At 48.9% G+C, this 22,636-nt stretch overlaps 1 protein-coding gene across 1 annotated transcript; it reads left to right on the top strand.

Annotated features, from left to right (window-relative positions):
• The first annotated feature begins 1,089 nt into the window (after positions 1-1,089).
• On the top strand, positions 1,090-14,531 carry U2AF1 (U2 small nuclear RNA auxiliary factor 1). Its single transcript, XM_081137830.1, has 9 exons — positions 1,090-1,217; positions 3,889-3,976; positions 7,617-7,683; positions 10,937-10,986; positions 11,150-11,248; positions 11,714-11,847; positions 11,932-12,024; positions 12,886-13,050; positions 13,230-14,531. The coding sequence occupies exons 1-8, from the start codon at positions 1,174-1,176 to the stop codon at positions 13,031-13,033; spliced, it is 723 nt and encodes a 240-aa protein (XP_080993956.1). The 5' UTR covers positions 1,090-1,173; the 3' UTR covers positions 13,034-13,050; positions 13,230-14,531.
• Positions 14,532-22,636: the final 8,105 nt, after the last annotated feature.

A 22,636-nucleotide genomic window follows, 5' to 3' on the forward strand; every position in this document is an offset into this window, starting at 1 on the left:
TGGAACTTACAAGGTGGGAGGGAAAGTATTCATATGTGCTCAGCCCCCCACAATTGTAAAACCCTTTTTAAACAGGGATGTGTCCCCTCGCAGTGCTGGAGACTGGCGTCTGCGATGGAGGCGAGGCTGGGCTGGTTTCTGGGCGCCTCTCCCTGCGGGGGGACCCTCCCATGTCCTCACTGAACCCTAATCTCACCTCGAAACCCTCGGGTCGGGTGGGTGAGGCCCCCCTCTAACCGCCTCTGCAAGGGCCCTGCCTCCAACGACCCCCTCGGAGGCGCTGGGAGCCGGGGTGCGGGGTCAGGGCTTCAACACGCACGTGGGGGGACACAGCTCCCCGGTCGCAGCAGCGCTGGGCCCTTTCCGCAGCCCGCCCCCCAGGACCGAGCCCGGCGCCTGCCGCCCCGGCCCCAAGTCAGGGCCCCTCATTTCTCACCAACAAAACTCCTCCGCTAACCGCCCCCTCCCCTCTGGCCCGCTCCCCCAAACCCAAGCAGGGCTCTAGCGATGTCGCCCCGAGACTCTCGTCCCTGGTGGTTCAGACACTAAGCTGCGCGCTGCCGGGAAGGGGCGCTCAGGCCACCCCGACACAGGGAGGGTCCCCCGGGTCATCCGGGGGGCCCAGCTTAGGAACTGCGGCCCTTAAAAGGCCGGGCCCCCACGCGGCGCGCCTCCCGAGAGCGGGGGGCGGGGGCCGGGGCGCCCCCACTGCATCCCCCGAGCACGAGGGCGGGGAGGAGGGGTCTTCCCGGAGGAAAGGCTGCAAAGGCGGCGCGGGTCCCCCAGGGAGGTGCGGGGACGGCGGCGCCCTGCCGGTCTCCTCGCTCCGCGGGCCCAGCCCCGGGACCCCGCGGAGGAGCCTCGCCCGCCGCCTTCCCCTCGGGGCCGCGGTTCGCGCGCCGGGCTCCCCGGGGCCGGGCGCGGGGGCGGGCGCAGGGCCGGGGCGCGCCGGCAGAGGGCGCCGGCAGGCGGCACGCGGGCTCCGGGGTCGTGGAGACCACACCTCCCGCGGGCCCCAAGCCCCGCCCACGCGCAGGCAGCGTGTGTCCCGATTGGGCAGCGCCGCCACGCCGTGGGGGCGGGGCGAGCGTCGTCGCGTCCGGGTGACGTCTCCCGCGGGCGTCGGGCAGGGTCGGCGGCGTCGGCAGCTGTGCCGGCGGCTGCGGGTGGGAAATGGCGGAGTACTTGGCCTCCATCTTCGGCACCGAGAAAGACAAGTGAGTGCGAGCCGCCCGCCGGGGCTGCGGGCCGGGGCGGCGGGCGGGCGGGCACGCGGCGAGCTGCGGGCGGCGGGCGGGCGGGCGGGGGGAGGGGCGCGCCGGTCCTTCCGGCCTCGGAGCCGCGCGCCGCCGCCGCCTCGTGGGCGCTCGGGCGGGCGGGCCGGCGCTGGGCCCCCGGCGGGCGGCTTTTCCCGCGCGGCCCGGCGGCGTCCCGGCCTGTGGGCCCCCCGTCCCCGCGGCTCTCGGAAGCCGTCCTGAGTTGTGCTGAAGTTGTCAACGTTCAACAATCCCCCCAACTTTCGGTCTCTCAGGTGGGGGGCGAGCTCGAGGACGCATCTCGCCCGCGTTCATCGTCAGATAACGTAGGGTCCTCACTGCGGAGGCTTTAAAATACTGCAAGAGGCGGTTCCAGTGCAAGGGGACGGGTGGCCTTGTTCCTCCCCTTCAGGTTGCATGCTCCCCTGATCAATTGTTAGGTTGGAAGTTAAAAATTTAGTTGTGCCTTTTGAGTGCCCCCTTTGCGCGTATTGAAATTTAGGCTAAAGTGAACGCCTTCAGACATTTAGGGAATAATAATTACTGTGGAAACTAAAGGCTAATGTCTGGCCTAATCTTCTCTTCGAATAAGTAGTTATTATTTGGGATTTTTTTTCAGGGCTACATAAGGGTTACCCGAGTGTCTGTTTTTAATGGTAAACCTGTAAGTTTGTCATAGGTAATGTTTTAGTATCACTTTTTCAAACACTTTAAATTGTTTCTGTTTTCCAGGATACATCTTGGAAAATGTCTTCTTTTACACTTGGTAGAATCTCCTGTGTTGTTTGGAAGAGGGGGGGTTGGTTATATTTTTTTCCTAGCAAAAATCGCAAGACGAAAACCATCATAGTCGCTTGGGTGTCAGCCCAAAGGCAGCCTCTGGGGACTCAGAGATGGATAAAGTTTATATCTGTTCTCCAGGAGGGAGGGAGGGCGTGCACGGAAAGGGTAATTCAAGTACCGGGCATCAAAGTGCACTCCGTGCTGTGGAAGAGGGGTGCGCCCTGGATGCTTTGGGCTTGCAGAAGAGCAACGGGGTCTTGATAGAAGAGGCCGATTCTGCTGGAAAAGGAGGCTTCTCGGTGCATGCTAAGAACATGCATCATTCATTTCACTCTTTAGCTTATAGTAGTATGGCCATGACTTCTGTATTGTGCAATTGTTTTGTTTTTGGAGTTTTTTCCTTAACTCTCAGGCGGTGTCTTCACTGTTACCCTACAGTGGAGTAAACTTCACTGGTTTATTCCAATAACCCCCTATCCAAACTGTTTTGTAAAAGCCATGGTTTTAATTCAAGAAACTTGATGATTTAATCTAAGTTATTCATATTCTCATTTCAGAGAGACTGAGGGGGTAAACAGCATCAAGTGAAAGCCATCCCTGGACGTATAGGAACTGGGATTGTTTTAATTGTGAAGTAGTTGCGCATTAATTGTTCAGGCAGGGTTTTGCCCATTCTGAGATTTTTAAAAAATAAGCTCTTCATTTTCAGGTGACTCTCTAAAGATAAAATGTTATGTACTCAAGTTAGAAAATCTAAAGGAAGACCTATAAGTTAAGGTTGCAAATATATATAGTAGTGTAATCACTTTCCTCCCCTGGTAAGTTCAGACTTTTCCAACTTGATTGCTACCTAATGGTAAATCAGTGGCTAGTCAGTCTTCGTGGTCCATCAGATTTCACTGAGGTCCTTCTTTCTAAACTCTTGATTGGCAGTCTAAGTATATGGCACTTGCTAAAAAATTAAACCTACAGGGTAACCTTCCCACCTCTGCAAGTCTAAATGTGAATGGGACTCATCTGTAGACTTCTTAGTTTGTCAGAGAACTGCTAAGCCACCTGGCATTGCTATCACGCTGGCTGGATTGCTAGTTTTGATTTGATCTGGGTCACCCAGTATTTGACAAGTATGAAGGGAGGGCTTTGCCATAGGGACAGAGGTGCAGGTTGAGTTCCCCAATAGCTTGTTTTCAGTATATTGAAACCAGAAGAATTATTTACTTCAGACCTGATTTTGGAAATTTCCTATTGATCTGGTATCATGGGTGAGAACCCCTGGACTTTGTTTTCTGTTGTGTTTAGATAGTGAATGCATTTAATGAGCACTGTGTGTGACTCACACCTACATTACAGCTGATTCTCAGAACGGCGCCAGGTTGGCATTTTCCTCATTTTACAGATGCCTCCTAAGACCCTGAAAGGTGGGGTGACTTGCCCAAGCCCAGGCAGCTAGCAGCAGAGTCAGGATCTTTGATCCTCACTACATTGTGTTGGTATCCTCAAGAGAAATCATTTCATCGTGGAAAACTAAAGAACAGATAGGTTTTAAGCTGAATTTAGTTTTAGACCAATATTTTATCTATAAGAAAACAGTAGACCAGAAGAAGTTGGAAGTGGAGAGGATTTGAATGAGGAGGAATTGGGCTTGAGTGCTCTTCATTGGAAGAGGTTACAGAGGGGCGGGTTGAAGCTCAGTAGTCCTAAAATATTGCCGGGAAAGGGGGGGACCTGCTACCCATCAAAACAATGTGCCTATGTTTTGGGGAAGTCTTTTGATAGCATGTATCATTTTGTTTGATGATCTGTTTGATGTCTTCCCAGCAAAATAATCTGCTCTTATTTTCTGTTACAGAGTCAACTGTTCATTTTATTTCAAAATTGGAGCATGTCGTCATGGAGACAGATGCTCTCGGTTGCACAATAAACCAACCTTTAGCCAGGTTTGTTTGTTTTTTTCTTTTTTTCTGTTTTCACATAAATTAGCAAAATTGGATGTACTTTACAGAGCCAGTTAAAAGTTTCCGTGTATAAGGAGGACCTTTATTTCTCTAGTGGTTTTATTTTCCATTTGTGTTCATAAGTGAGAGTGTTCTTTTGTTTCAGTGAGGACGAGGCAGGCAGGTGAGCCACCCCAGTGGAAGGTCAGAGAGCATCATTCCCTGTTTTTATCACTAGAGAAACCTGTTAAAAAGAAGTTTTTAGTGTGTGCATGTTTGCTAGGACTGGTCCTCGCTGCCTTGTCATCCTCCCTGCCCTCTTACAGATGTGGGCCCAGGGGGCAGCCATGCGGCGTTGACTTAGCCTCTTCCCAGCACAGGAGTTGCAGAGTGGTCTTTCTGCTCTGTGCTCTCCAGACAGAGCCACCCAACAGGAGAGGCTGAGGTGACTGCCATGCACTTGTGTTCTCCAGTCCTGGTGTTCCCGTTTTTAGACCGCTAGTCAAGGAAATAGCAAGTTACGTCATGGCATAGAAACATTAAAAATGAAACTCAGCATTAGATGACTGTTCACTTCAATTATTTGTAGCCAGTCTATTGAGTTAATTGAGAAATGCCTGTTATCTTGGGTTTAGGTCTACTATGATTTGGTTTAATCAAAAAGTTATGATTTTTAATATTTTTGGTTAATTGAAGGAAAGGCAAGAGCTTGTATCCTATAAGTGATCACTGGTGGATTAAAGGGAGAATGCACCTCTAATACTAACAGAAACTTACATCCATGTTTACCAGAATGTTTGGAATTTGGGAAACTTGTACTACAGCCTTTGCAGGCTGAGGGTTGTTGACCTCCTCATGACTGCCCATGAAATCTGAACATGCAGCTTCGATTTTCCTATATTGTTATTTTATTATATTAGTATTGGGTAACTATTGTGTCTACCCCTGGAAGCTGCCAGACTCTGCTTTGAGCTCACATCTTTCTATTCATATGTTTAAGTGTTTAGGAAAAGCAGCCAATTGGTGTAAGAAAGAGACATTAGCATTTTCTCATTTAAGCCCTTAGAAAACCCCACAATTTAATTTGCTTTTAGAAGGAGGGGTGTGATGGCTTCCCTTCCCCCAAGTAGTTAGTGTAATAAAAATTTATCTTTTAATAGCTTTGAGCATATCTCAAGTTTCAGAATACTGGAGAATTTGCTTTAAATTTTCTGTTCTAATTTTTTTAAGTGCTTTGGTTTATAACTGAATTTTGCCACTAGCCAGAAATTGGGCAGTAACTGAGCATCTCAAGTGTCCACTGAGTTTTTTTATTTTGGAGTGTTACTTATAGATGTACCAAGTGTTGGGCTGAGAGAGAAATTGTTCCCTATTACACAGCTTTTTTAAGCCACCCAGAGACACCTGGTTTGTTTCTTTCTGAATCATTGATTACCTCAGAATGTTAATGTCAAGTTAATTTGGGCACTTTGGATCAAAACAGGGCAATAATTCCATTAACGTTTTGGGGGGGGGGGGTCACTTGTATGTGTTAACTTGAGGGTTTTGATTTGATTTGGTTGGATGATTTTAGGTAAAACAGCCAAGTTACCTCTGTGAAACTTAAAATGAATTCTGTTGAATAATTGGGCTCAGTCTTGCTTTCCATCAGAACTGTCACGCTTTGTAATTCCAGTTGAAAATACTGAGTCGGCTTTGGGAAATATGCCCGAGATAAGTAGACTCAGGGCAGTGCTCTGTGGCTGGGGGAAGATGCCAGGCCTTGAGCGGAGGGTCTGTGGGTTACATGTCTGCTGTTGGGAGTTCTTGCTAGTGAGCTTCCCAGCAGCAGACCTTTGACTGGGGAGTGTTCACCCAACCTCTCTCCTTTAAACGTAGCTAGAAAAGGAACTGGCTGGTTCTGTAAAACCACTTACAAAACTGATTTGGACACGTTGTTGAAACTGAACATTTATTTTTCTAAATCGTGTTTTATTGGTTCAGCTTGTAAATATGTAACATAATTCAGTGTGGGTTTCTTTTTACGCTTCTTACAGTGATGTGGACATTAAGATTCATGTAATTTATTAGTCTACTAACTTAAACATGGTTTGTTTTTTCAGACAACTTGATTTTAAGAAGAACGGTACAATGTAAGGTTTCAAGTCTGCCTGATCCAGTTTAAAGCAGAAGGGCTAAAAAGGATTTTATCCCCTTAAAAGAAGGATTGGAAAAGAGCAAATGTTTTAAGCTATTGTATTATGTAAACAGAGATCCCACCAAGAAAATGTTAATCTGATAGGTATCCATGACCGTTAGGAAAGCCATTTGGTGTGCCTGTTTCCTACGAGACCAGAGAGCTGAATGGACTGCATACGGTTGGGGTTATACATTTGGTTTTTTAAAAAGAATTTTGTATGGGGAATATGATAATGTAAATTTTTCAACATCCTAGTGTTTGCTAGCTTGAAGTATAGGAAAATGCTAACATTCTATTTATCTTGCATTAAAACACTTTCATAATGTGGGACTACTCAAAGTAGCAATTACAATTTTTTCTTGGTTGCTGGCTGACTTGACCTAAGTCACTGCTCACACTCTGTTTTCATAATATGATGGTTTGGGTATATTCTTCAGAAGACAATAGTCTGACTTGTGGGAAACAAACAAGCGTTGAGCCATTTGCAAACAAGTTGTCTCTTTGCAATTGTCTAATATATGCACAGCAGCCAGTAGAATTCCCCTTTTTATTTTTTTTTCCCCGCAGACCATCTTGATTCAAAACATCTATCGTAATCCCCAAAACAGTGCACAGACGGCTGACGGCTCACACTGTAAGTCCCACAGTTGGAGAAATTTTTTTAAGACAATGGTGTTAAAGAGCCCACTCTTAATTGAGACAAATAATGTTGGCTTCTGAGCTGCTGACATAGAGCTGTTGCAAACAGGACAAGGTGGTGAAAGTCCTTGGCGTTTACAGCAAGAACTTGATACTTGGCTGCGTTCAGGAGGCTGTCGTAGGGAAGGTCGCTGGCCGGGTCTCTTCCTTTGGTTGACATTTGTTAACAAGAGGGGACCTGTCCATGTGACATTTGAGCATTATCAGCCGGTCATTGGTCTTTGCAGTGACTGAACTCCTGGCATTTATTAAGTTCTTTCTGTAAAATTAATAATCTTAGGAATATGTAGGAATCAGTAAGGTAAGTTGCCCAATAAGTGTGGGTTTTATTTCAACATTATGATTTTTTCTCTAGGAAATGGAGATTTCATGATATGTAATTATTGTATTTCTCTAACACAGTGATTGTGTCATCAGTTCACATGGGCACTTTTTCTCTCTCAGTTGTCCATTAAAAGTTTTTCTAAGAATGTTTTGGTAGTAGCCTGCCTAGTTACCTATGTTCTGACCTGGCTTGGAACTTTGAAATGGAGAATGTTTGCGCTCTGTGAACGGAAATACAATACTGGCATATCATGGGATCTCTGCATCGCAGAGCTAGGGTGCTCCGAGACCGCCATCAGCTAAGAAAACATCTCTGCCTCGAAAGAAATAACTTGCTTTTTTTCAGCACTGAGTCTTGACTGAAGCGATCGCCACAGGAAACCGGTTAAGTGTTTACATTTAATTTTCCATAATATAAAGTTGTTGCGTTTTGTATTTCAGACCATTGCCCTCTTGAACATTTACCGTAACCCTCAAAACTCTTCCCAGTCTGCTGACGGTTTGCGCTGTAAGTTCATACAAGTTCCTTCCCTGGTTCCCTGGGCTTGCGTGTCAGAGCTCAGCGTCCACTCCACCTGGTCTGCCGCGAGTAGAGTCAAGGACCGCTGCCACTAGAAGTGTCACGAGCTTTTGTCCCACTGACCCCATGGAAACCTGTGAGAGAGTTGGACTCCCGCCCACTTCCTTAAGAAGGAAAAAGACGACAGCAAAGGGCACCCTTTACGTAGCTCGGAGCTGCTGCTCTTTCTCCCTTGACCTTCACCATTGTCCCGGGAGGAGACCGGGAGTTAAACGGGGAGCTGTGCCCTCCCCTCTGAGACCAACAGTATTTGAAAGTTCCTCTCACTTAAAAAAAAATTGTCCTGAAATTAGTTTTCAGATTTTATTAGACCTTTTTCCCCTTAAACTCCATTCCGGAGCTTCCTGCTTTAATTGTGAGAGCATTGTCCTGAGAATGTTTCCCAAGTGAGGTCCCGAGTTCTCAGCACCAGCCCTGTGCTCCCTCTGTGTTTAACCAGAATGCTGTATGTAGATATCCCCAGCTTCACAAGTTAATGCACTGGGGAAATAGATAAAAACTGGGCATTCAGGAGATATAGCCAATTTCTTCTTGCATTGGTAAACTAAGTTTTGAAAATATTGTATTACTTAGGGATAGAGAACAGGATATATAGTAATATCATTGGAAAGCTCAAATAACTAAAATTTTGGAACTGTCGAGCTATAGAATCAATATAGTCACCTGGGGATAAATTGAAATGAACATCCTGGACTCCTGTTAAAATCAAAGGGTCCAAGCCACAGGGCAGGTGCTTGTCATTCACCAGTTTATTTGAAAGCTGTAAACGTTAATAGAAGACACTATCAAAGGTAACGTGGCAGCACAGACCTAACTCCAGTGTGGCCTTGGCCCAGAGCCATCAGTTTATGGGTGACCTGCACTAAGTGGGATGGTCCCAGCAGCCACCTCCCACTCTTCCTGGCCCCACACTGGAGGTCTCCCGGGTACACATCTGCACACACAGGAGCACCTGTGTCTGCAGGGCGAGCTGTCTTGTCTATTTTTCCTGCCCAGACACTATAAACGTTTTTAGTTGCTAATACGGGCCTGGTAGTGGAGAAGTCTTGCCTCAGATCTCATGGTAGCAGGGTTGGTTTGGTAGCCATTGGTTTAAAATACCTGGTTTTGTTTTCTCTTTAAGAAGTAAGATCAATCAGATGGAGGGAAACATTTATATGTGGACTTAATTAAACTTAAATGGGTGAAAAGTAGGTAATGGAGTAACAGTGATTCAGTTCTTTGCCCTGCTTGTTTACTTGGGGACTGTGGTTCTTTATTGGCAGGAGAATGTTGTGTTAGTTTTCTTGGTGTCTTTATTTGCAATTCACAGTGCTCATTCTGCATATGCTACAGAATAAAAGTTTAGCTATACCAAATATTCCAGTTCTGGGGTCCAGATTGTACAAATTACATGAAATTCTGACTGTTAATTTAAAAAGAAAATCAGTTTTAAGTTAATAAGCCTGAAATATTTGGCATCAGGCCCTTCCAGTGAAATTTCAACCAGCTGGGTCCATCAGTTTTCCTAAAATTAATGGTTCTTTTGAACGTGCCCTTTCATCCATAGAAAAATAAGCTTTCTGTGCTTGGGTCAAACTTAATGAATCCCAGTTTAAGAATGTTTCTGTGAGAAAATTTGGTATTTTTCAGGTTGCATTACTTAAAATATATTGAGTCATGTAAATTATTTTTTAGTTGATTAGTTTTAAATCATCTCTGCTTTTCAGGTCATTTTGATTGACTCAAAAAATTTAAGCAGAGTAAAAGATAGAATTAGTCCCACTTTCAAGCTCTTTCAAATAGGAGCTTTCCAGAAGTTGTGGAAATATAATGCTCTGTGTTGTATAGAACAGAATAGGAGTGTCACAGTACAGCTGGTGTTAGAGCCGCCACCAGACTCGATTGTCAGTTGCTGCTCGGTCTTTGAGCACGTAGAGATTTTTGTTCTCTGTTCTCATTTTCTTGATGCGGGGAAGGAAGTGAGTTTAAACGCTGGCCTGCCCTTTGGAATGGGCTTGTCTGCCTGGCTCCTCTAGAACTTGGTTTCTACTCAGGGAGGAGACGTTCCTCTTCCTTCCATTTGGGATGGGCCAGCGGGAGTTCAGTGAGTTTGGATTCTAAAGTGAGCTGGGTTCCATAAATTCAAAAATAAGTAAAATGCCAGGGAGGTTAGATGTTAGAAAGTAAACTTAAATCACTTTCAGAATCAAGACTAAAGTTCTCATCCTTAAAGATAAAGAGGTTTTTGAGGCAGTTAGGAAACTGCTGAGAGTCCAGATAGAGAGCCCTGCGCCACAGCTCGGGTGCCCTCAGGTTTTGCCAGGTGAGGCCGCCAGTTCAGCAGCCTGGCCCTTGAAGGAGCCACTGAAGACTTGGCTGACCCGGCCTAAATGCCTCAGCCTTCCCGGGCTCCCTGGTCCAGCTGTTGGGGACATCAGTTTATGGACACAGCAGCTTTGTGACCTCTCAGATGCAGGGTAGGGCTATGAAAATTGCTAGAGGAGATGATAATGGAGATAGAATATAAATCTGCAAAACCCACCCACAGAACGGACATGATTTTAGTGCATGTGGGTTACGAAAAAGAAACGAGGAAAGTAGGAAATAAGAATGCTTTCTTCAACCAAGTACTGTAACTTTCCCTTTACTCAAAGGGCATTCAGTGTACTGTCGTTGAACTTGGATACTATCCTGCTGAGTATGGTCATTTGGGTTTTAATCGCATCAGAAATAATTTCAGAGCATTCTGTGTGGCTGATAACCTGGGAAAGAAGTGAGTCAGGAACGTAAGCTTTCAATCACTTAACCTGACTTAGCTTTCATTTTAACCTAATAAAGGGGGAAAACTGATTACTTGGCCTCAATTTTTAAATCTTAAAAAGAAATTTTTCACTTAAAAAATTTTTTTGAGAGTCAACTCTTTCCTTATACTTTCTGAAAATGTGGCTCTTTGATGCTGATTAAAACTTGTGATTTTAATAGCCAGAATGGAGACTGTCATGGGGCATTTAAAAGTCTCACCACACTAAGATTTTACCAATTGGCCGTGTGATGCAGTCTCGTCTGCTCCAGTAGAACGCGCTTCTGTCGGGGTCTCTCTCTAGAAAATCTGATGTGTGTCACTGTAGCAGGTGATTTAAGCACGAGGGTCTCTTGGTCACGGCCCTGCCCTAACCAGCGAGATGTCTGTTGCTTACAGGTGCCGTGAGTGATGTCGAGATGCAGGAGCACTATGATGAGTTCTTTGAGGTGAGATACTGACAATCTGAAACCAACAGACCTGTTCACCTTTTTATCAGTTTGGGAGGAATTGAAAATTTCTGTACTAATACAAATATTTAACACGCTGTGTGTTCAGTTGGCCTTTTATCTTTAACGTTATCGTGACCCTAAATGGCCGCTCTTCTTCCAGGAGGTTTTTACGGAGATGGAGGAGAAGTACGGGGAGGTTGAGGAGATGAACGTCTGCGACAACCTGGGCGATCACCTCGTGGGAAACGTGTATGTGAAGGTAAGCAGAGGTGGCAGGCGGGCGCTCTGCCTCCTGGCAGCGGGGAGAGAGTAAGGAGTGCGGGGAGGGCTCGGAGCTAATGACACGCACGTGCTGTCCGGCCTATGGGTGTGGCAGGCTGTCCCGGTCCCACATCTTCCTCACGTCGGGCACCTTTGTAGAGGCTGTTTGAACTGGGGAGAAGTTGGTTTATATGGTTTCTTTTTTCCTTTTTTTAATGAAGTTTTTTGTCTACACAAATCATTATATTTGCTTTTAACCAATTGAATTGGAAAACCAACATACTTGGCATGATCTTGGACCATCGCAAGATTAATCTACTTGTAAATAGAAGTCTGACTTTAATTGTGCTACATCATTCCACCTTAATTACTTGACTGGCATGAGCACACAACCTGTGTTTGGATCGGTGATTGAGAATGTGTTAAGAGTGTGGCGGCGAGCATTTTTGTGGTGTCTTTTCAGTTTCGCCGTGAAGAAGATGCGGAGAAAGCTGTGATTGACTTGAACAACCGCTGGTTCAACGGGCAGCCCATCCACGCTGAGCTCTCCCCTGTGACCGACTTCCGGGAAGCCTGTTGCCGCCAGTACGAGATGGGGTAGGTTTGGGCAGACCGCGGGGGGCGGGAGGGCAGGCGGGGGTGTGCGCTGTGCCGTGTGATGTCGCCTGGCTCTCTCTGCAGAGAGTGTACAAGAGGCGGCTTCTGCAACTTCATGCATCTGAAGCCCATTTCCAGAGAGCTGCGGCGGGAGCTGTACGGGCGCCGGCGCAAGAAGTGAGTGTGTGCGCCCCGCGCTGCTTAGCCTTGGGGTCGCGCGTGAGCTTTGCCCCCTCCCCGTTTTGTTGTTTTGTTTTGTTTTGTTTTGTTTTGTTTTTTTTTAAGTAAAGCTTGGCCTAAATGTCATTTCTGTTTAAAAGGCACTGTTTAGAATGTAGAACGCATTTTAAAATATAAGATGTGCTCTTTGAAGAATGTTCTGTGCACACCTCTTCGTGCCTAAGTAGAGGTCGAACCTCTGACCCACTAAGGAAATGGGGAGTGGGAGGCAGTTCAGATCCTCCCCTGTGCACTGTATTCTCCCAGTCGAGCGTCGTCACCTCCTCCACATGCCTCGCTTCCCCTTGGGTGCCTTGGTTTCTCTGGGTTCGGTGGGTTGGCACTTGCTCTCCTCTGGACCTCCAGCAAGACCAACAGTCTTGTCTGTCTGATTCTGGTGTTTAAATGCAGGCGTGCGTGTCACAAACAGAGAACCCAGGTGTCAGAGGGACAAGTATAATGAGTCACTTGTCCTATGAAGATTGAGTTCTGACCCCAGAGGGCTTTTCGCCCCTGTCCTGTTGAACGTATGTTAGGAAATGCTCACATTGTTTGTGATTCTGTCCTGTTGTCAACAAAAATAAGAGTAGGAGAGGACAGAACCCTGCCCTCCCCATCCAGAAATCCACCCAAGGGACACTGCACCTTTCAATTCTGAGAGGCCCTTTTACCCAGTTTACATCTGAAGTCAGGGCTCATCTTTTTTATTAATGTCTGCAAGTCTGTGGGGTACAGTATTTGAAAGTGTTAGTCACTGTGATTTTATGTTGCATGTTTTCATTTGGGTGCCAAGGTTTTATTTCTTTTCCTTGATTTCAGGCATCGATCCAGGTCCCGGTCCCGGGAGCGTCGCTCTCGGTCTCGAGACCGTGGCCGTGGCGGTGGCGGAGGCGGAGGTGGAGGCGGTGGGGGACGGGAACGTGACAGGAGGCGATCACGAGATCGTGAGCGATCTGGGCGATTCTGAGCCAGGCCATTTTTACCGTATGTCTGCTAGAAAGTGTTGTAGTTGATTGACCAAACCAGTTCATAATGGGAATTTTTTTTAAAAAACAATTTAAAAAAAACAAAGATGGGTTTCTGAATAAAATTTGTAGTGATACAGTATTCTTGGTGTAATTTTTCTTGTGGAAACTCCACTTTAAATCTCTCTTTCTTTACAGACCTGCACATCATCGGCCCTTGAAGTGAAGATTAATGTCCATCAATCACTTTGGGTAGAAATGAAACCATATTTTAAACTTAGGTTCTGAAATAAACACCCAACCAGTTGTAAAATTCACATGGGAAAGAGCCAGATCTGTTTCTAGTTACCTACATATTAACAAGTAATACAGAGTTTCCTCCTGAGGCTGAGGAGAGGTGTGGAAAGCCTGTAAGGTGCAAGGTGCCTTTACTTACTAGTTAGTAAATAAACACTTAGGTATAATTCTCTGTGGACTGTGCTGGGGTTTACAGGGGAGCTAATCCTGGATGAAATGCAGTCCAGCGTCACGTTTTTCTTCTGTATTCGTGAGTTTGCTCATGTTGCTTTGAGAGCCACCATGCACTCCTAAAATGTGCATAAAACATGAGCGTGCTCTGTGCAGTGTGGGCCAGCGATCACCTGTCATGTTACAGCCGACTAACAGCCAGATCAAGTGGACTCAGGAGCCCTGCCATGCAGGTCTGCCCTGCTGCACAGTGTTGACATACATGTGCGTCTGTGCATACAAGAAGGGAGCAAAATGGGTGAATGCCTCATTATCACTTGAAATACACCAGCTGGCATTTCAGGACAAAAATAAGCAAGGCCTCGCCCCTAGAGAAGTGGATGTTTAAGTAGGAAAGGCAGTTCAGAAGAGCGGGCATGCCGAGAACTCTCTCAGGTCCAGACAAGCAGCTTGGGAAGAGGGCTGGGGTCCATCTAGGGGCGTGGAGCTCAGAATCTGAAGACTGCAGGTGGCCAGGTGAGTTGGGTCATGGAGTTCGAATTCCCTTGCCAGTCCACACATGTGCAAAGGGACTTATAGCCATTGGAACAAAGCAGGAAGGAAGGAACCTTGTAGGATCAGGCTTTAACATCTCAGTTAATCTACATGACCTTTTGAGAAATAGGAGGAACCAGCTTTGGAAATAACCAGTTGACCAAGCTGTCCCAGCGCCAGTAACAATGCAGTGATGTCGTTTCAGCAACAAGGATTAAAGATGTACTGACTTGCCCTGGCCTGTTTGGCTCAGTGATTAGAGCGTCAGCCTGCGGACTGAGGGGTCCCGAGTTCGATTGTGGCCAAGAGAATGTACCTCGGTTGCAGGCTCAGTCACTGCCCTGGCCAAGGCGTGTGCAGGAGGCAGGCAGTGTGTCTCTCCCACGTCGATGTTTCTCTCTCCCTCTCCCACTCTCTGAAAAGCAATGGAAAAAATATCCTCAGGTGAGGATTAATCAATAAATAAAGATGTATTGACTGTAATTAGAAGTGTCCACACAGTGAGGTGTCCCCTTCACACTGGCCAGAACAGCTATCACCAAGAAAAAAAAGTGTTGGTGATGTGGAGAAAGTCCTCATGGGGTTGTGAAACACTGGAGGTTTCTCAAAAATACAAGTGCAGATAGCATACAACCCAGCAATAACTCGCTTATGACCGTTTGCCCAAAGAAAATGAAAACGCTAAAAGGATGTGTGCACCCCTATGTTCATTGCGGCATTATTTACAATTGCCAAGATACGAAAGCAACCTTGGTGTCCACCGATGGGGGAGTGGACAGAGAGGAGCATTCCTCAGCCACAAAGGGAAGTCTTGCCGTTTGTGATAGCACGGAGGGGCCTGGACGGTGTTCTGCTAAGTGAGACGAGTCAGACAAAGACCATATGGTTTGACGTGAGTAAACAAAAACACCTGTGGATGCAGAGAACAAGCTGATGGTTGCCAGCGGGCAGCTTAGTTGCATGTGAAAAGTCGAGCTTCCAGAGATGTTAAGTCAGAGTAAGTACAGTATTCACTGGAAAAACTAAAGGGGACCCACAGTTCAAACCCTTGTCCGAGGGTCAGTTGTACTTGACACACAAGTTTGGTTTAAAGAAGGGTTGAAGGCCCGGCAGGCGTGGCTCAGCGGTTGAGCATCAACCTAAGATCCAGGCGATTATGGTTCGATTCCCGGTCAGGGCACATGCCCGGGTTGCAGGCTTGATCCCCAGCAGGGGGCGCGTGCAGGAGGCAGCTGATCCATGACACTCTCATCGATGTTTCTCCCTCTCCTTTCCTCTCTCTGAAATCAATAAAGAGATATTTTAAAAAGAAAAAAGGGTTAAAGGAAACATTCTGGTGAGCACCACTGGTCAGGGAGCCCCTACCAGCGCCCACACCAGCCCTCCAGCCACCAAGCTCTCCCCTTCCTGCAGGAAACCAGTCTCGGCATCTGTGATCGTTTTGTTTCATTTTGGTTTTATCGAGGTCTACATAGACTTCACTGAACGTTAGTTTTTACTGATTTCAGAGAGGAAGGGGGGAGAGAAGCATCAATGATGAGTCATCGATCGGCTGCCTCCGCGCCCCCACTGGGGATCGAGCCTGAAACCTGGGCACGTGCCCTGACTGGGAATCGAACCATGACCTGGTTCAGGGGTCAACACTCAAACACTGAGCCACACTGGCCGGGCTCTAAACGTCAGTTTTGCCTGTGTTTGACTTCACGTAGATGGAACCTCTGCTAGTTTGTCTTGCTCTCGCTCAGCTTGTTTGCAGCACTCAGTACGCTGTTGGGCACAGCGAATGAAATTTGCAGCTCGAGGCACAGCAGTGTGCTGAGAGGAACAGTTAGGACGGGCACGGGCACAGGGAGAAGGCCCTGCGGGCGGAGGAGACGGAGGTGAATGCCAAGGCGAGGCCGAGCTGGGCGTGGGGGGATCGGGATCGGGATGGGCTGGCAGGAGGGTGTGCTGCGGAGACGCACCCCTGACGCCTGGGCCGCTCAGCCCCTCCGGGTGCGCCCTGCCTGCCACAAGCAGTGAGAGAGGAACCCCTCGCTGGCTCTTCACGCCTCTGATCAGAAAGACCCATGAACTTCCTGCCACACTTGACCCATCAAAGCGAGTCGCAGGGCCACCTAGGACTGCAGTCAGGGGACCAGAGGGGGGCCCTGGGATCCTGGGCCGCAACAGCATCTCCAGAGGCACTCGAGGCACAGCTCACCAGGAAGACAGCTTAAAGGGCCTGGTGGGCTTGGGGGACCTGGGGGTCTATCCTGAGTTGTGGGAAGGTTTGAGCAGGAGAGAGAGGATTCTGGTTTCTATTTATAAAGTAGCATCTCCCTGCAGCGTGCGACTGAAGACAGGTAATGAGAGGAGGGGCTCCGCGGAAGCTGTTGCTGTGCTACAGGCAAGAGAGGTGGGCTCTTGGCCCACGGAGGGGTGGGTGAGGCGGTGGGCCTGGGATAGACTAGCTCAGTGTTGTTTTTTCAGCCTTTCGGGGTGGGGTGGGCTTCAGAGGGGGTCCCTGGTTTTAGTCTGCATGTCCCTGAAGAGCTAATGAGGTTGGGCCCTTCCCAAGCTATTGGCCATCTGTATGTCCAAGAAGCATCTTTTCAAGTCTCTGCCCCCTTTTTTTTTTCCTAATTGAGGCTGTAGTTTGTCTTTTTCTTATGTTTCTGGGAGTTCTTTACATAGTCTGCAGGTGAGTGTTCTGTTGATGTGCGTGGCCACTATTTGTCCCAGCCGGTGGCCTGCCTTTTCCTCTGGGCGTGCTCGATGACTGCGTGTCCTTAAACTTAACTGGCCCAATTTATCCATCTTCCCCTTGTGGGCAGAGCTTTCTGGGGCCTGTTTCAGGAGAAAGAAAGCTCAAGGCTGCCCCCAAGGGTTTTAACCTCAGGTTTTTCCCCCCTTTATCAACGTTGTTATTGATAAAGCTGATTGGAGAGCTTGAATTTGAACCAACTCTAGTCAAGGCTGTCCCCCCTCATCCACTGCTCCTCTGTGGCTCCCGGTTCCACAACAGGCTGCTGGCTTCCACCCAAGGTTTGAGCAGCTGAGAACCATGCAGTGATTGACCCAGGGCCACCCGGCAGGCAGGGCTGAGGCTTCATCCGGGCTCCTTCCTGCCTCCCCTGACGCTCCATCTCCCTGCCCAGGAAGGCTCGCCAGCAGCTGTGCAGGAGATCAAGCGAGAACAAAGCCAGCCACCGACACCTGCTAGGCTTGGGGAAACACAGCTCTCCCCCAAGGTCAAGTCCCTGAGACAGAGCATGGTCCCCTCTCTAAAGGTCAAGGTCTCTTTCCCTCCACCTCTCGTGTAACGGGAGCTTCTCAACCATACAGTCCCGAGGCCAAGCAGGTGGCTGCCTTCCCTTGCACCTGTTCCAGGAGCAACAGGACAGGCCTGGGAAACAGCCGCTGAAGTCCACGTGGCCCGCCAGGAGAGGTCCCTGCCCAGAGCTCTGTCGGCCAGCGGGTGAGGCCACCCACTCGGCGCCTGTCCCTGGTGGTGGGTTTGTCTGGCTGGATGACTCACGTAGATGGCGTAGCGTGGCTCTCACCCCCCAAATGGGGTTTCCATCTCAGGACAGACTGCAGTCTTGTTCAGAAGATGCCACCCACATCCGGGTGCACCTGGCTCACCCACAGCTGGAGTGTCCTTGGGGAGCACAGTCAAACCTCACGGAGCAGAACCTTAGAAAACCCCCACCTGAATCTGGCGACAAACATTCAGGCACCTGCTTCAAATCTCAGGTCTTTTTTTTTTTTTAACAAGTTGAATCACATGAAATCACCATTTTCTGTAGGTCTCAAACATCAGCAGTTTCATGTGGTTCCGCCTAATATATCCCAAGATCGGGCTGGTTGCCATTGCAGGAGAGGCGAGCTGTTCGGTGGGGAGAGGCAGAGGCAGGAGTCGAACCCTGGGTCTGAGTCCCGGCTCCGCTCTCGACTAGCTACAGACTCGAACTCTGTGCCCATGGCCCAGCTCTGTAAGCAGTGGTTCAACGGCCCCCGCGCCTGTGTTAGGAGACTCCGTTAGCGCCTGCGGGTCCGGTTTCCAGGACGGCCTGGCACGTGCACCGTCAGAGCTCAGCGCTGGTTCGGGTCCGTGGCCACGGTGTCAGCACCTGGGGGCGGGGGCGGGGGTGGGGAGCGCGGCGGGGGGGGGCGGCCGCCCTGCCATCCGTCTCACAAAGAGGAGTCGACGGGCGGCGAGGCGTTACTGAGTGCAAAACTTGTCCTCTGAACGTGACGAAGCGTCGGGAAAAGTGAAGTAGATCTAGATAAACAGACACCCCGTGCTCACGGGCTGGGGGTCTTACGCCCCAAATCCAAAAGAATAATATGCTTAGGTATAGACTCATCCACGGACGTACAAGGCTCGGACGCTCAGACAGGACCACTGCTGAAAGGCGTCAAGGACCTGAAGAGTGGAACGACCTCCCGAGCCCACAGATTGGGGGGTTTAACGTCATCAAGAGGGCAGGTCTCCCCCAGACAGTCTGCAGAGTCAGCGCAGCCCCATCACGATCCTAGCAGCCTTCCTGCAGAAATAGGAAAGTTGACCCTAAAACTCACATGGGATTACAGGGGACCCTAAATCCAAGTGAAAGTAAACACAGGGCCACTGGCACAGACAGGCATATAGATTCAAGGAATAAAATTGGGGGCCCAGAAAGACGTTTCACATCCACGGGCAGTTGGTGTTTGACAGGAGTGTCTTCAGCTAGTGCGGCTGGGACAGCTGGTGATCCACATGCACGTGAATGAAGCGGATTCTCGCCTCACACCACATACTAAGCCGTAACTCGACATGGGTCGAAAACCCACATATAAGAAAGAAAACACGGGGGTAAAATCTTGATGACCTTGGATTTGGCAGCGGTTTCTTGGATATGACACCAAAGCACAAGCAAAGAAAGAAAGTCCATCAAAATCGAAAGCTTTTTGCAGGAAAGGCACTATTAAGAAGTGAAAAGACACCCTCCCCCCCCCAACAGAATGGGAGAAAACATTTGCAAATGATACATCTGCTAAGGGTCTAGTGTCCAGGATATATAAAGGACGACTCCAACTCAACAACAAAAAGCCCAATTTAAAAATGGGCGAAGGCTCTGAATCGACGTTTCTCCAAAGAAGATACACAGAGGAGGGGCGAGCACGTGAAAAACACTGAACGGCATCTGTCGGCAGGAAAACACAGTCAGCACCACAGCCAGGTCCCTTCACACCCACGAGGCGGCTGCGAGCCAAACAGGAGCGGGAGCAGGTGCAGGCGAGCGCGGGGACCCCCGGGACCCCCGGGACCCCGGCGCCCCTGCGGGGAGTGCAAGCCGCGCAGGCTGTGGGCAGGGCCCGGCAGCTGCTCCCGCGGATGAGCTAGAATCCCCGCGTGACCCGGCGCTCCTGCTCCCACGTGCAGACCCACAGAACCGTGCGCGTGAGTTTCATTCACAGCAACGCTAACCACGCGGCCAAAGGGCAGAAACAACACAAATGCTCACCAGCCCTGAATGGACAAATAAAATGTGGCATTTCGCACCAGGACATTTTATTTGACACTAAAAATAAGCGACGTGCTGATACACACTAAAACATGGGTGGACCTGGAAACAGGCCAAGCGAAGGAAGTCGGTCACCAAGGGCCGTACGTGACGTGAGTCCACCCTCTTGCTGAATTATGCCCTTATAAGAAGAGAGCGGAGAGAGCTGGACCTCTCCCCCCCAACTCCATTGTCTGTAAGCCAGGAAGTGGGCGGCCACCTTGATCTTGGATCTCCAGCCTCCCGGACTGAGAGAAACATGCGGCTGTTGTTTAAGTCAGGGCCCCACGCACGTACAAGAAAATCGTGTTCTGGGCCCTGGCCGGGTAGCTCGGTTGGTTAGAGATCGTCCGGATACACCAAGGTTGCAGGTGCGGTTCCTGGTCAGGGCACGTGCGAGACTCAACCAGGGAAGGCATGGACAAGTGGAACCGCACACTGATGTCCCCCCACCCCTTGCTCTCCCTTCCTCCCTCTCTAAAAATCAATTAAAGTTTTTTTTTAAAAAATAGAAAAACTTATTCTGACACTTGTTAAAATAATGAAGACACTGAAGACTATTGGCTGGAGCAGGGGAGAGAAATGGGGCTCAACTCTGAACACTCTCAACAGTGACAGCAGGGGATTTGTAGCTGAGGAGCAGAGTGCAGGGTACTGAAGGCTGGGCAGATTCTCCCGAACTGACCTAACGGGGTTCCTGCTACCGGCAGGCTGGGGATGGGGGCGTCCCTCTGAACTGACTTAGCCGGAGAGTTCCCGCTAACCCTGGGCTGGCAGGCCCCAGACAAGGAGACGCCGAGCCTGGCGGAGGAGACGGCTTAGGGGACCTGACCAAAGCTTAGTCCAGGGGGGGTCTCTGTCACCTAATAGCCTCAGATTCACTGCCTTCCCTTTAAAGACTTTACCTACGAGCAGTTTCATTCTTGGAGAGGGAGGCTGGGGCTTCAACATGTGAATTTGGAGAGGACGCAGTTCAGCCCATTTCGAGGGCCCGTTGCAGAATGTTCCCAAGAGCAGCGCAGGGAAAGCAAAGATGAGCCGGAAACACCCTGTTGTGCCCCAAGGAGCAGGTCCTCGGAGAATGATGGGAAAACACCAACAAGACAGAGGATCCAGCTTGAGTCCTGACCCGGGGCCATGTTAGCATCCAAATAATGGTCGTAGAAGATTATAACCTACTTCATAAAACAAGACTCCGAGGATGCAGCCACTTGGCACAAATAAGGTAAAGGCGCGGTTTCCCTCCAGCTGCAAGGTCGCAGGGGGATGGGCAGGGCTGCTAATGGATACAGGGCTTCTCTTGCGACCGACAATATATATATTATATGACAAAAATGTTCAAATTATATCGTGGTGGTGATTGCACCACTCTGAATGCTGAACATTGTTTGCATACTAAAAACCATTGGGATGTGCACTTTCAATGGTAAGATGCATGAATCCGCACTGGTATGATTAAGTGACTACATAAATGAGTGGGCAAGAAGAAAAACTCCTAGTGGAAAGCCAAACAGTAAGTGGTGGAGGAATGCTGGGATTAGAAAAATCAGGCCTCGGCCACCATTTTAATGGAACCTGATACACACACACACACAAACTGGATGGAAGTAAAGCTGGAGAGGAAGAGTTTGAGAAGGGTGTTTACATAGTTTCAAAGTACCTCCCCACAAGATACTTGTTAATTACAAAGAGTAAACATAGTAACTTTACAGTGGAGAAACCAAATGTTCAAAGTTACCAGTGCGGGAGAAGGGACACACAGACACTAACTCAGCCTGGGTGTCAACAAAAGCCTCCCCTCCCCGCTCCGATCTAATCAGGAGGAAACACCGCACAGTTACGTGGCCTGGACACTTCAAAAATGGCAACGTCTTCATACAAAGAATGACTAAGGAGACATGGCCGCTGCATGCGGTGTGTGGTCAGGGGTTTGCTAGAAGGGACACCGTTGGGATGACTGGCAAACTCTAAGTAGGGCCTGTTGACTAGATCATAGTTGTGTATCAATGTTAACTTTTTTTTTAATCCTTACCTGAAGACATGCTGAGAGAGAGAGAGAGACCAACCAGCCACCCCTCCCACGCACCCCAATCAGGGAGAGAACCGAAACCTAGACATATGCCCTGATGGGGAACCAAACCTGAGACCTTTCAGTGGGCAGCACGTTCAAACCAACTGAGCCACACCCGCCAGAGCCAAAGTGACTTCTTAAAAAAATCAGGGGCCTATACTTGTATAGAAGGAGTTCTGTTACCAAGAATTAACCAATCAGATGCAACCTTATGTGACACGACCAACAAGATGCAACTCTATTATATGACCTATGTAGTTGTGGTTTAAGACAGGGCATTCACACCAGGCGGCTGTGGATGACTCATCTTTTTTTTTTTTTTTTTTGACAATCTAAGGGAAAAGAGGTCAGTGCCCCTGACTAAACAGTCAGGTATTGCATGGTTTAAAAATTCCTTTGGGCCTGGTTGGTGTGGCTCAGTTGGTTGGAGCATTGTCTCCTACACCAAAAGGTTGCAGGTTTGATTCCTGGTCAGGGCACATGCACAGGTTTTGGGTTCAATCCCCGTCGGGAGGCAACTGGTTCACGTTTCTCTCCCACATTGATGTTTCTCTCTCTAAAATAAAATTTTAAAAAGTTATTGTGGCACGAAGGTTGGGCTCTACTTCCAGGGCCTGGGACAAGTGTGGGCAGGTGGCAGGGATTTGCTCAATAACGGTGGATGGGACCCAGGCACAAGGTGCTCACAGAGGGACTCAGTGTGCCCACCTGTGCCCAAACCTGGCTGCCGGGCCTTGCCTAGTCAGGTGCTGAGAAACTCAGGGTGAGGGCTTCTCCATTCAGTCCTGGGGGCTCCAGAGCACATGCATTTGGAATATTGTTAGGTGTGGCGCCCAGTGCCCCCCTTTCCCCTCCCCCCCAGGTATCCATTGATGGGGACCGCCCGCTTGACATGTTTTAAGAGGCTTTTGTGACTTCTGACCGAGTCTCAGTGAGCTCGGGTTCCTTCCCTGACCAGTGGGTGGGCAGGGGCGCTCGGCCTGCAAAGCCAATAATCCCCG

Source organism: Miniopterus schreibersii (assembly GCF_964146895.1).
Source record: "Miniopterus schreibersii genome assembly, chromosome: 5".
In the NCBI taxonomy this organism is placed as follows: domain Eukaryota; kingdom Metazoa; phylum Chordata; class Mammalia; order Chiroptera; family Miniopteridae; genus Miniopterus; species Miniopterus schreibersii.

What these genes read in the sequence shown, in the direction of transcription:
- U2AF1 (XM_081137830.1), top strand. Translation starts at nt 1,174, where the DNA reads ATGGCGGAGTACTTGGCCTCCATCTTCGGCACCGAGAAAGACAA. An exon ending in ATAAACCAACCTTTAGCCAG is followed by an intron (nt 3,977 to 7,616) that starts GTTTGTTTGTTT and finishes TTTGTATTTCAG; the next exon opens with ACCATTGCCCTCTTGAACAT. An exon ending in TGGGAAACGTGTATGTGAAG is followed by an intron (nt 11,249 to 11,713) that starts GTAAGCAGAGGT and finishes GTGTCTTTTCAG; the next exon opens with TTTCGCCGTGAAGAAGATGC.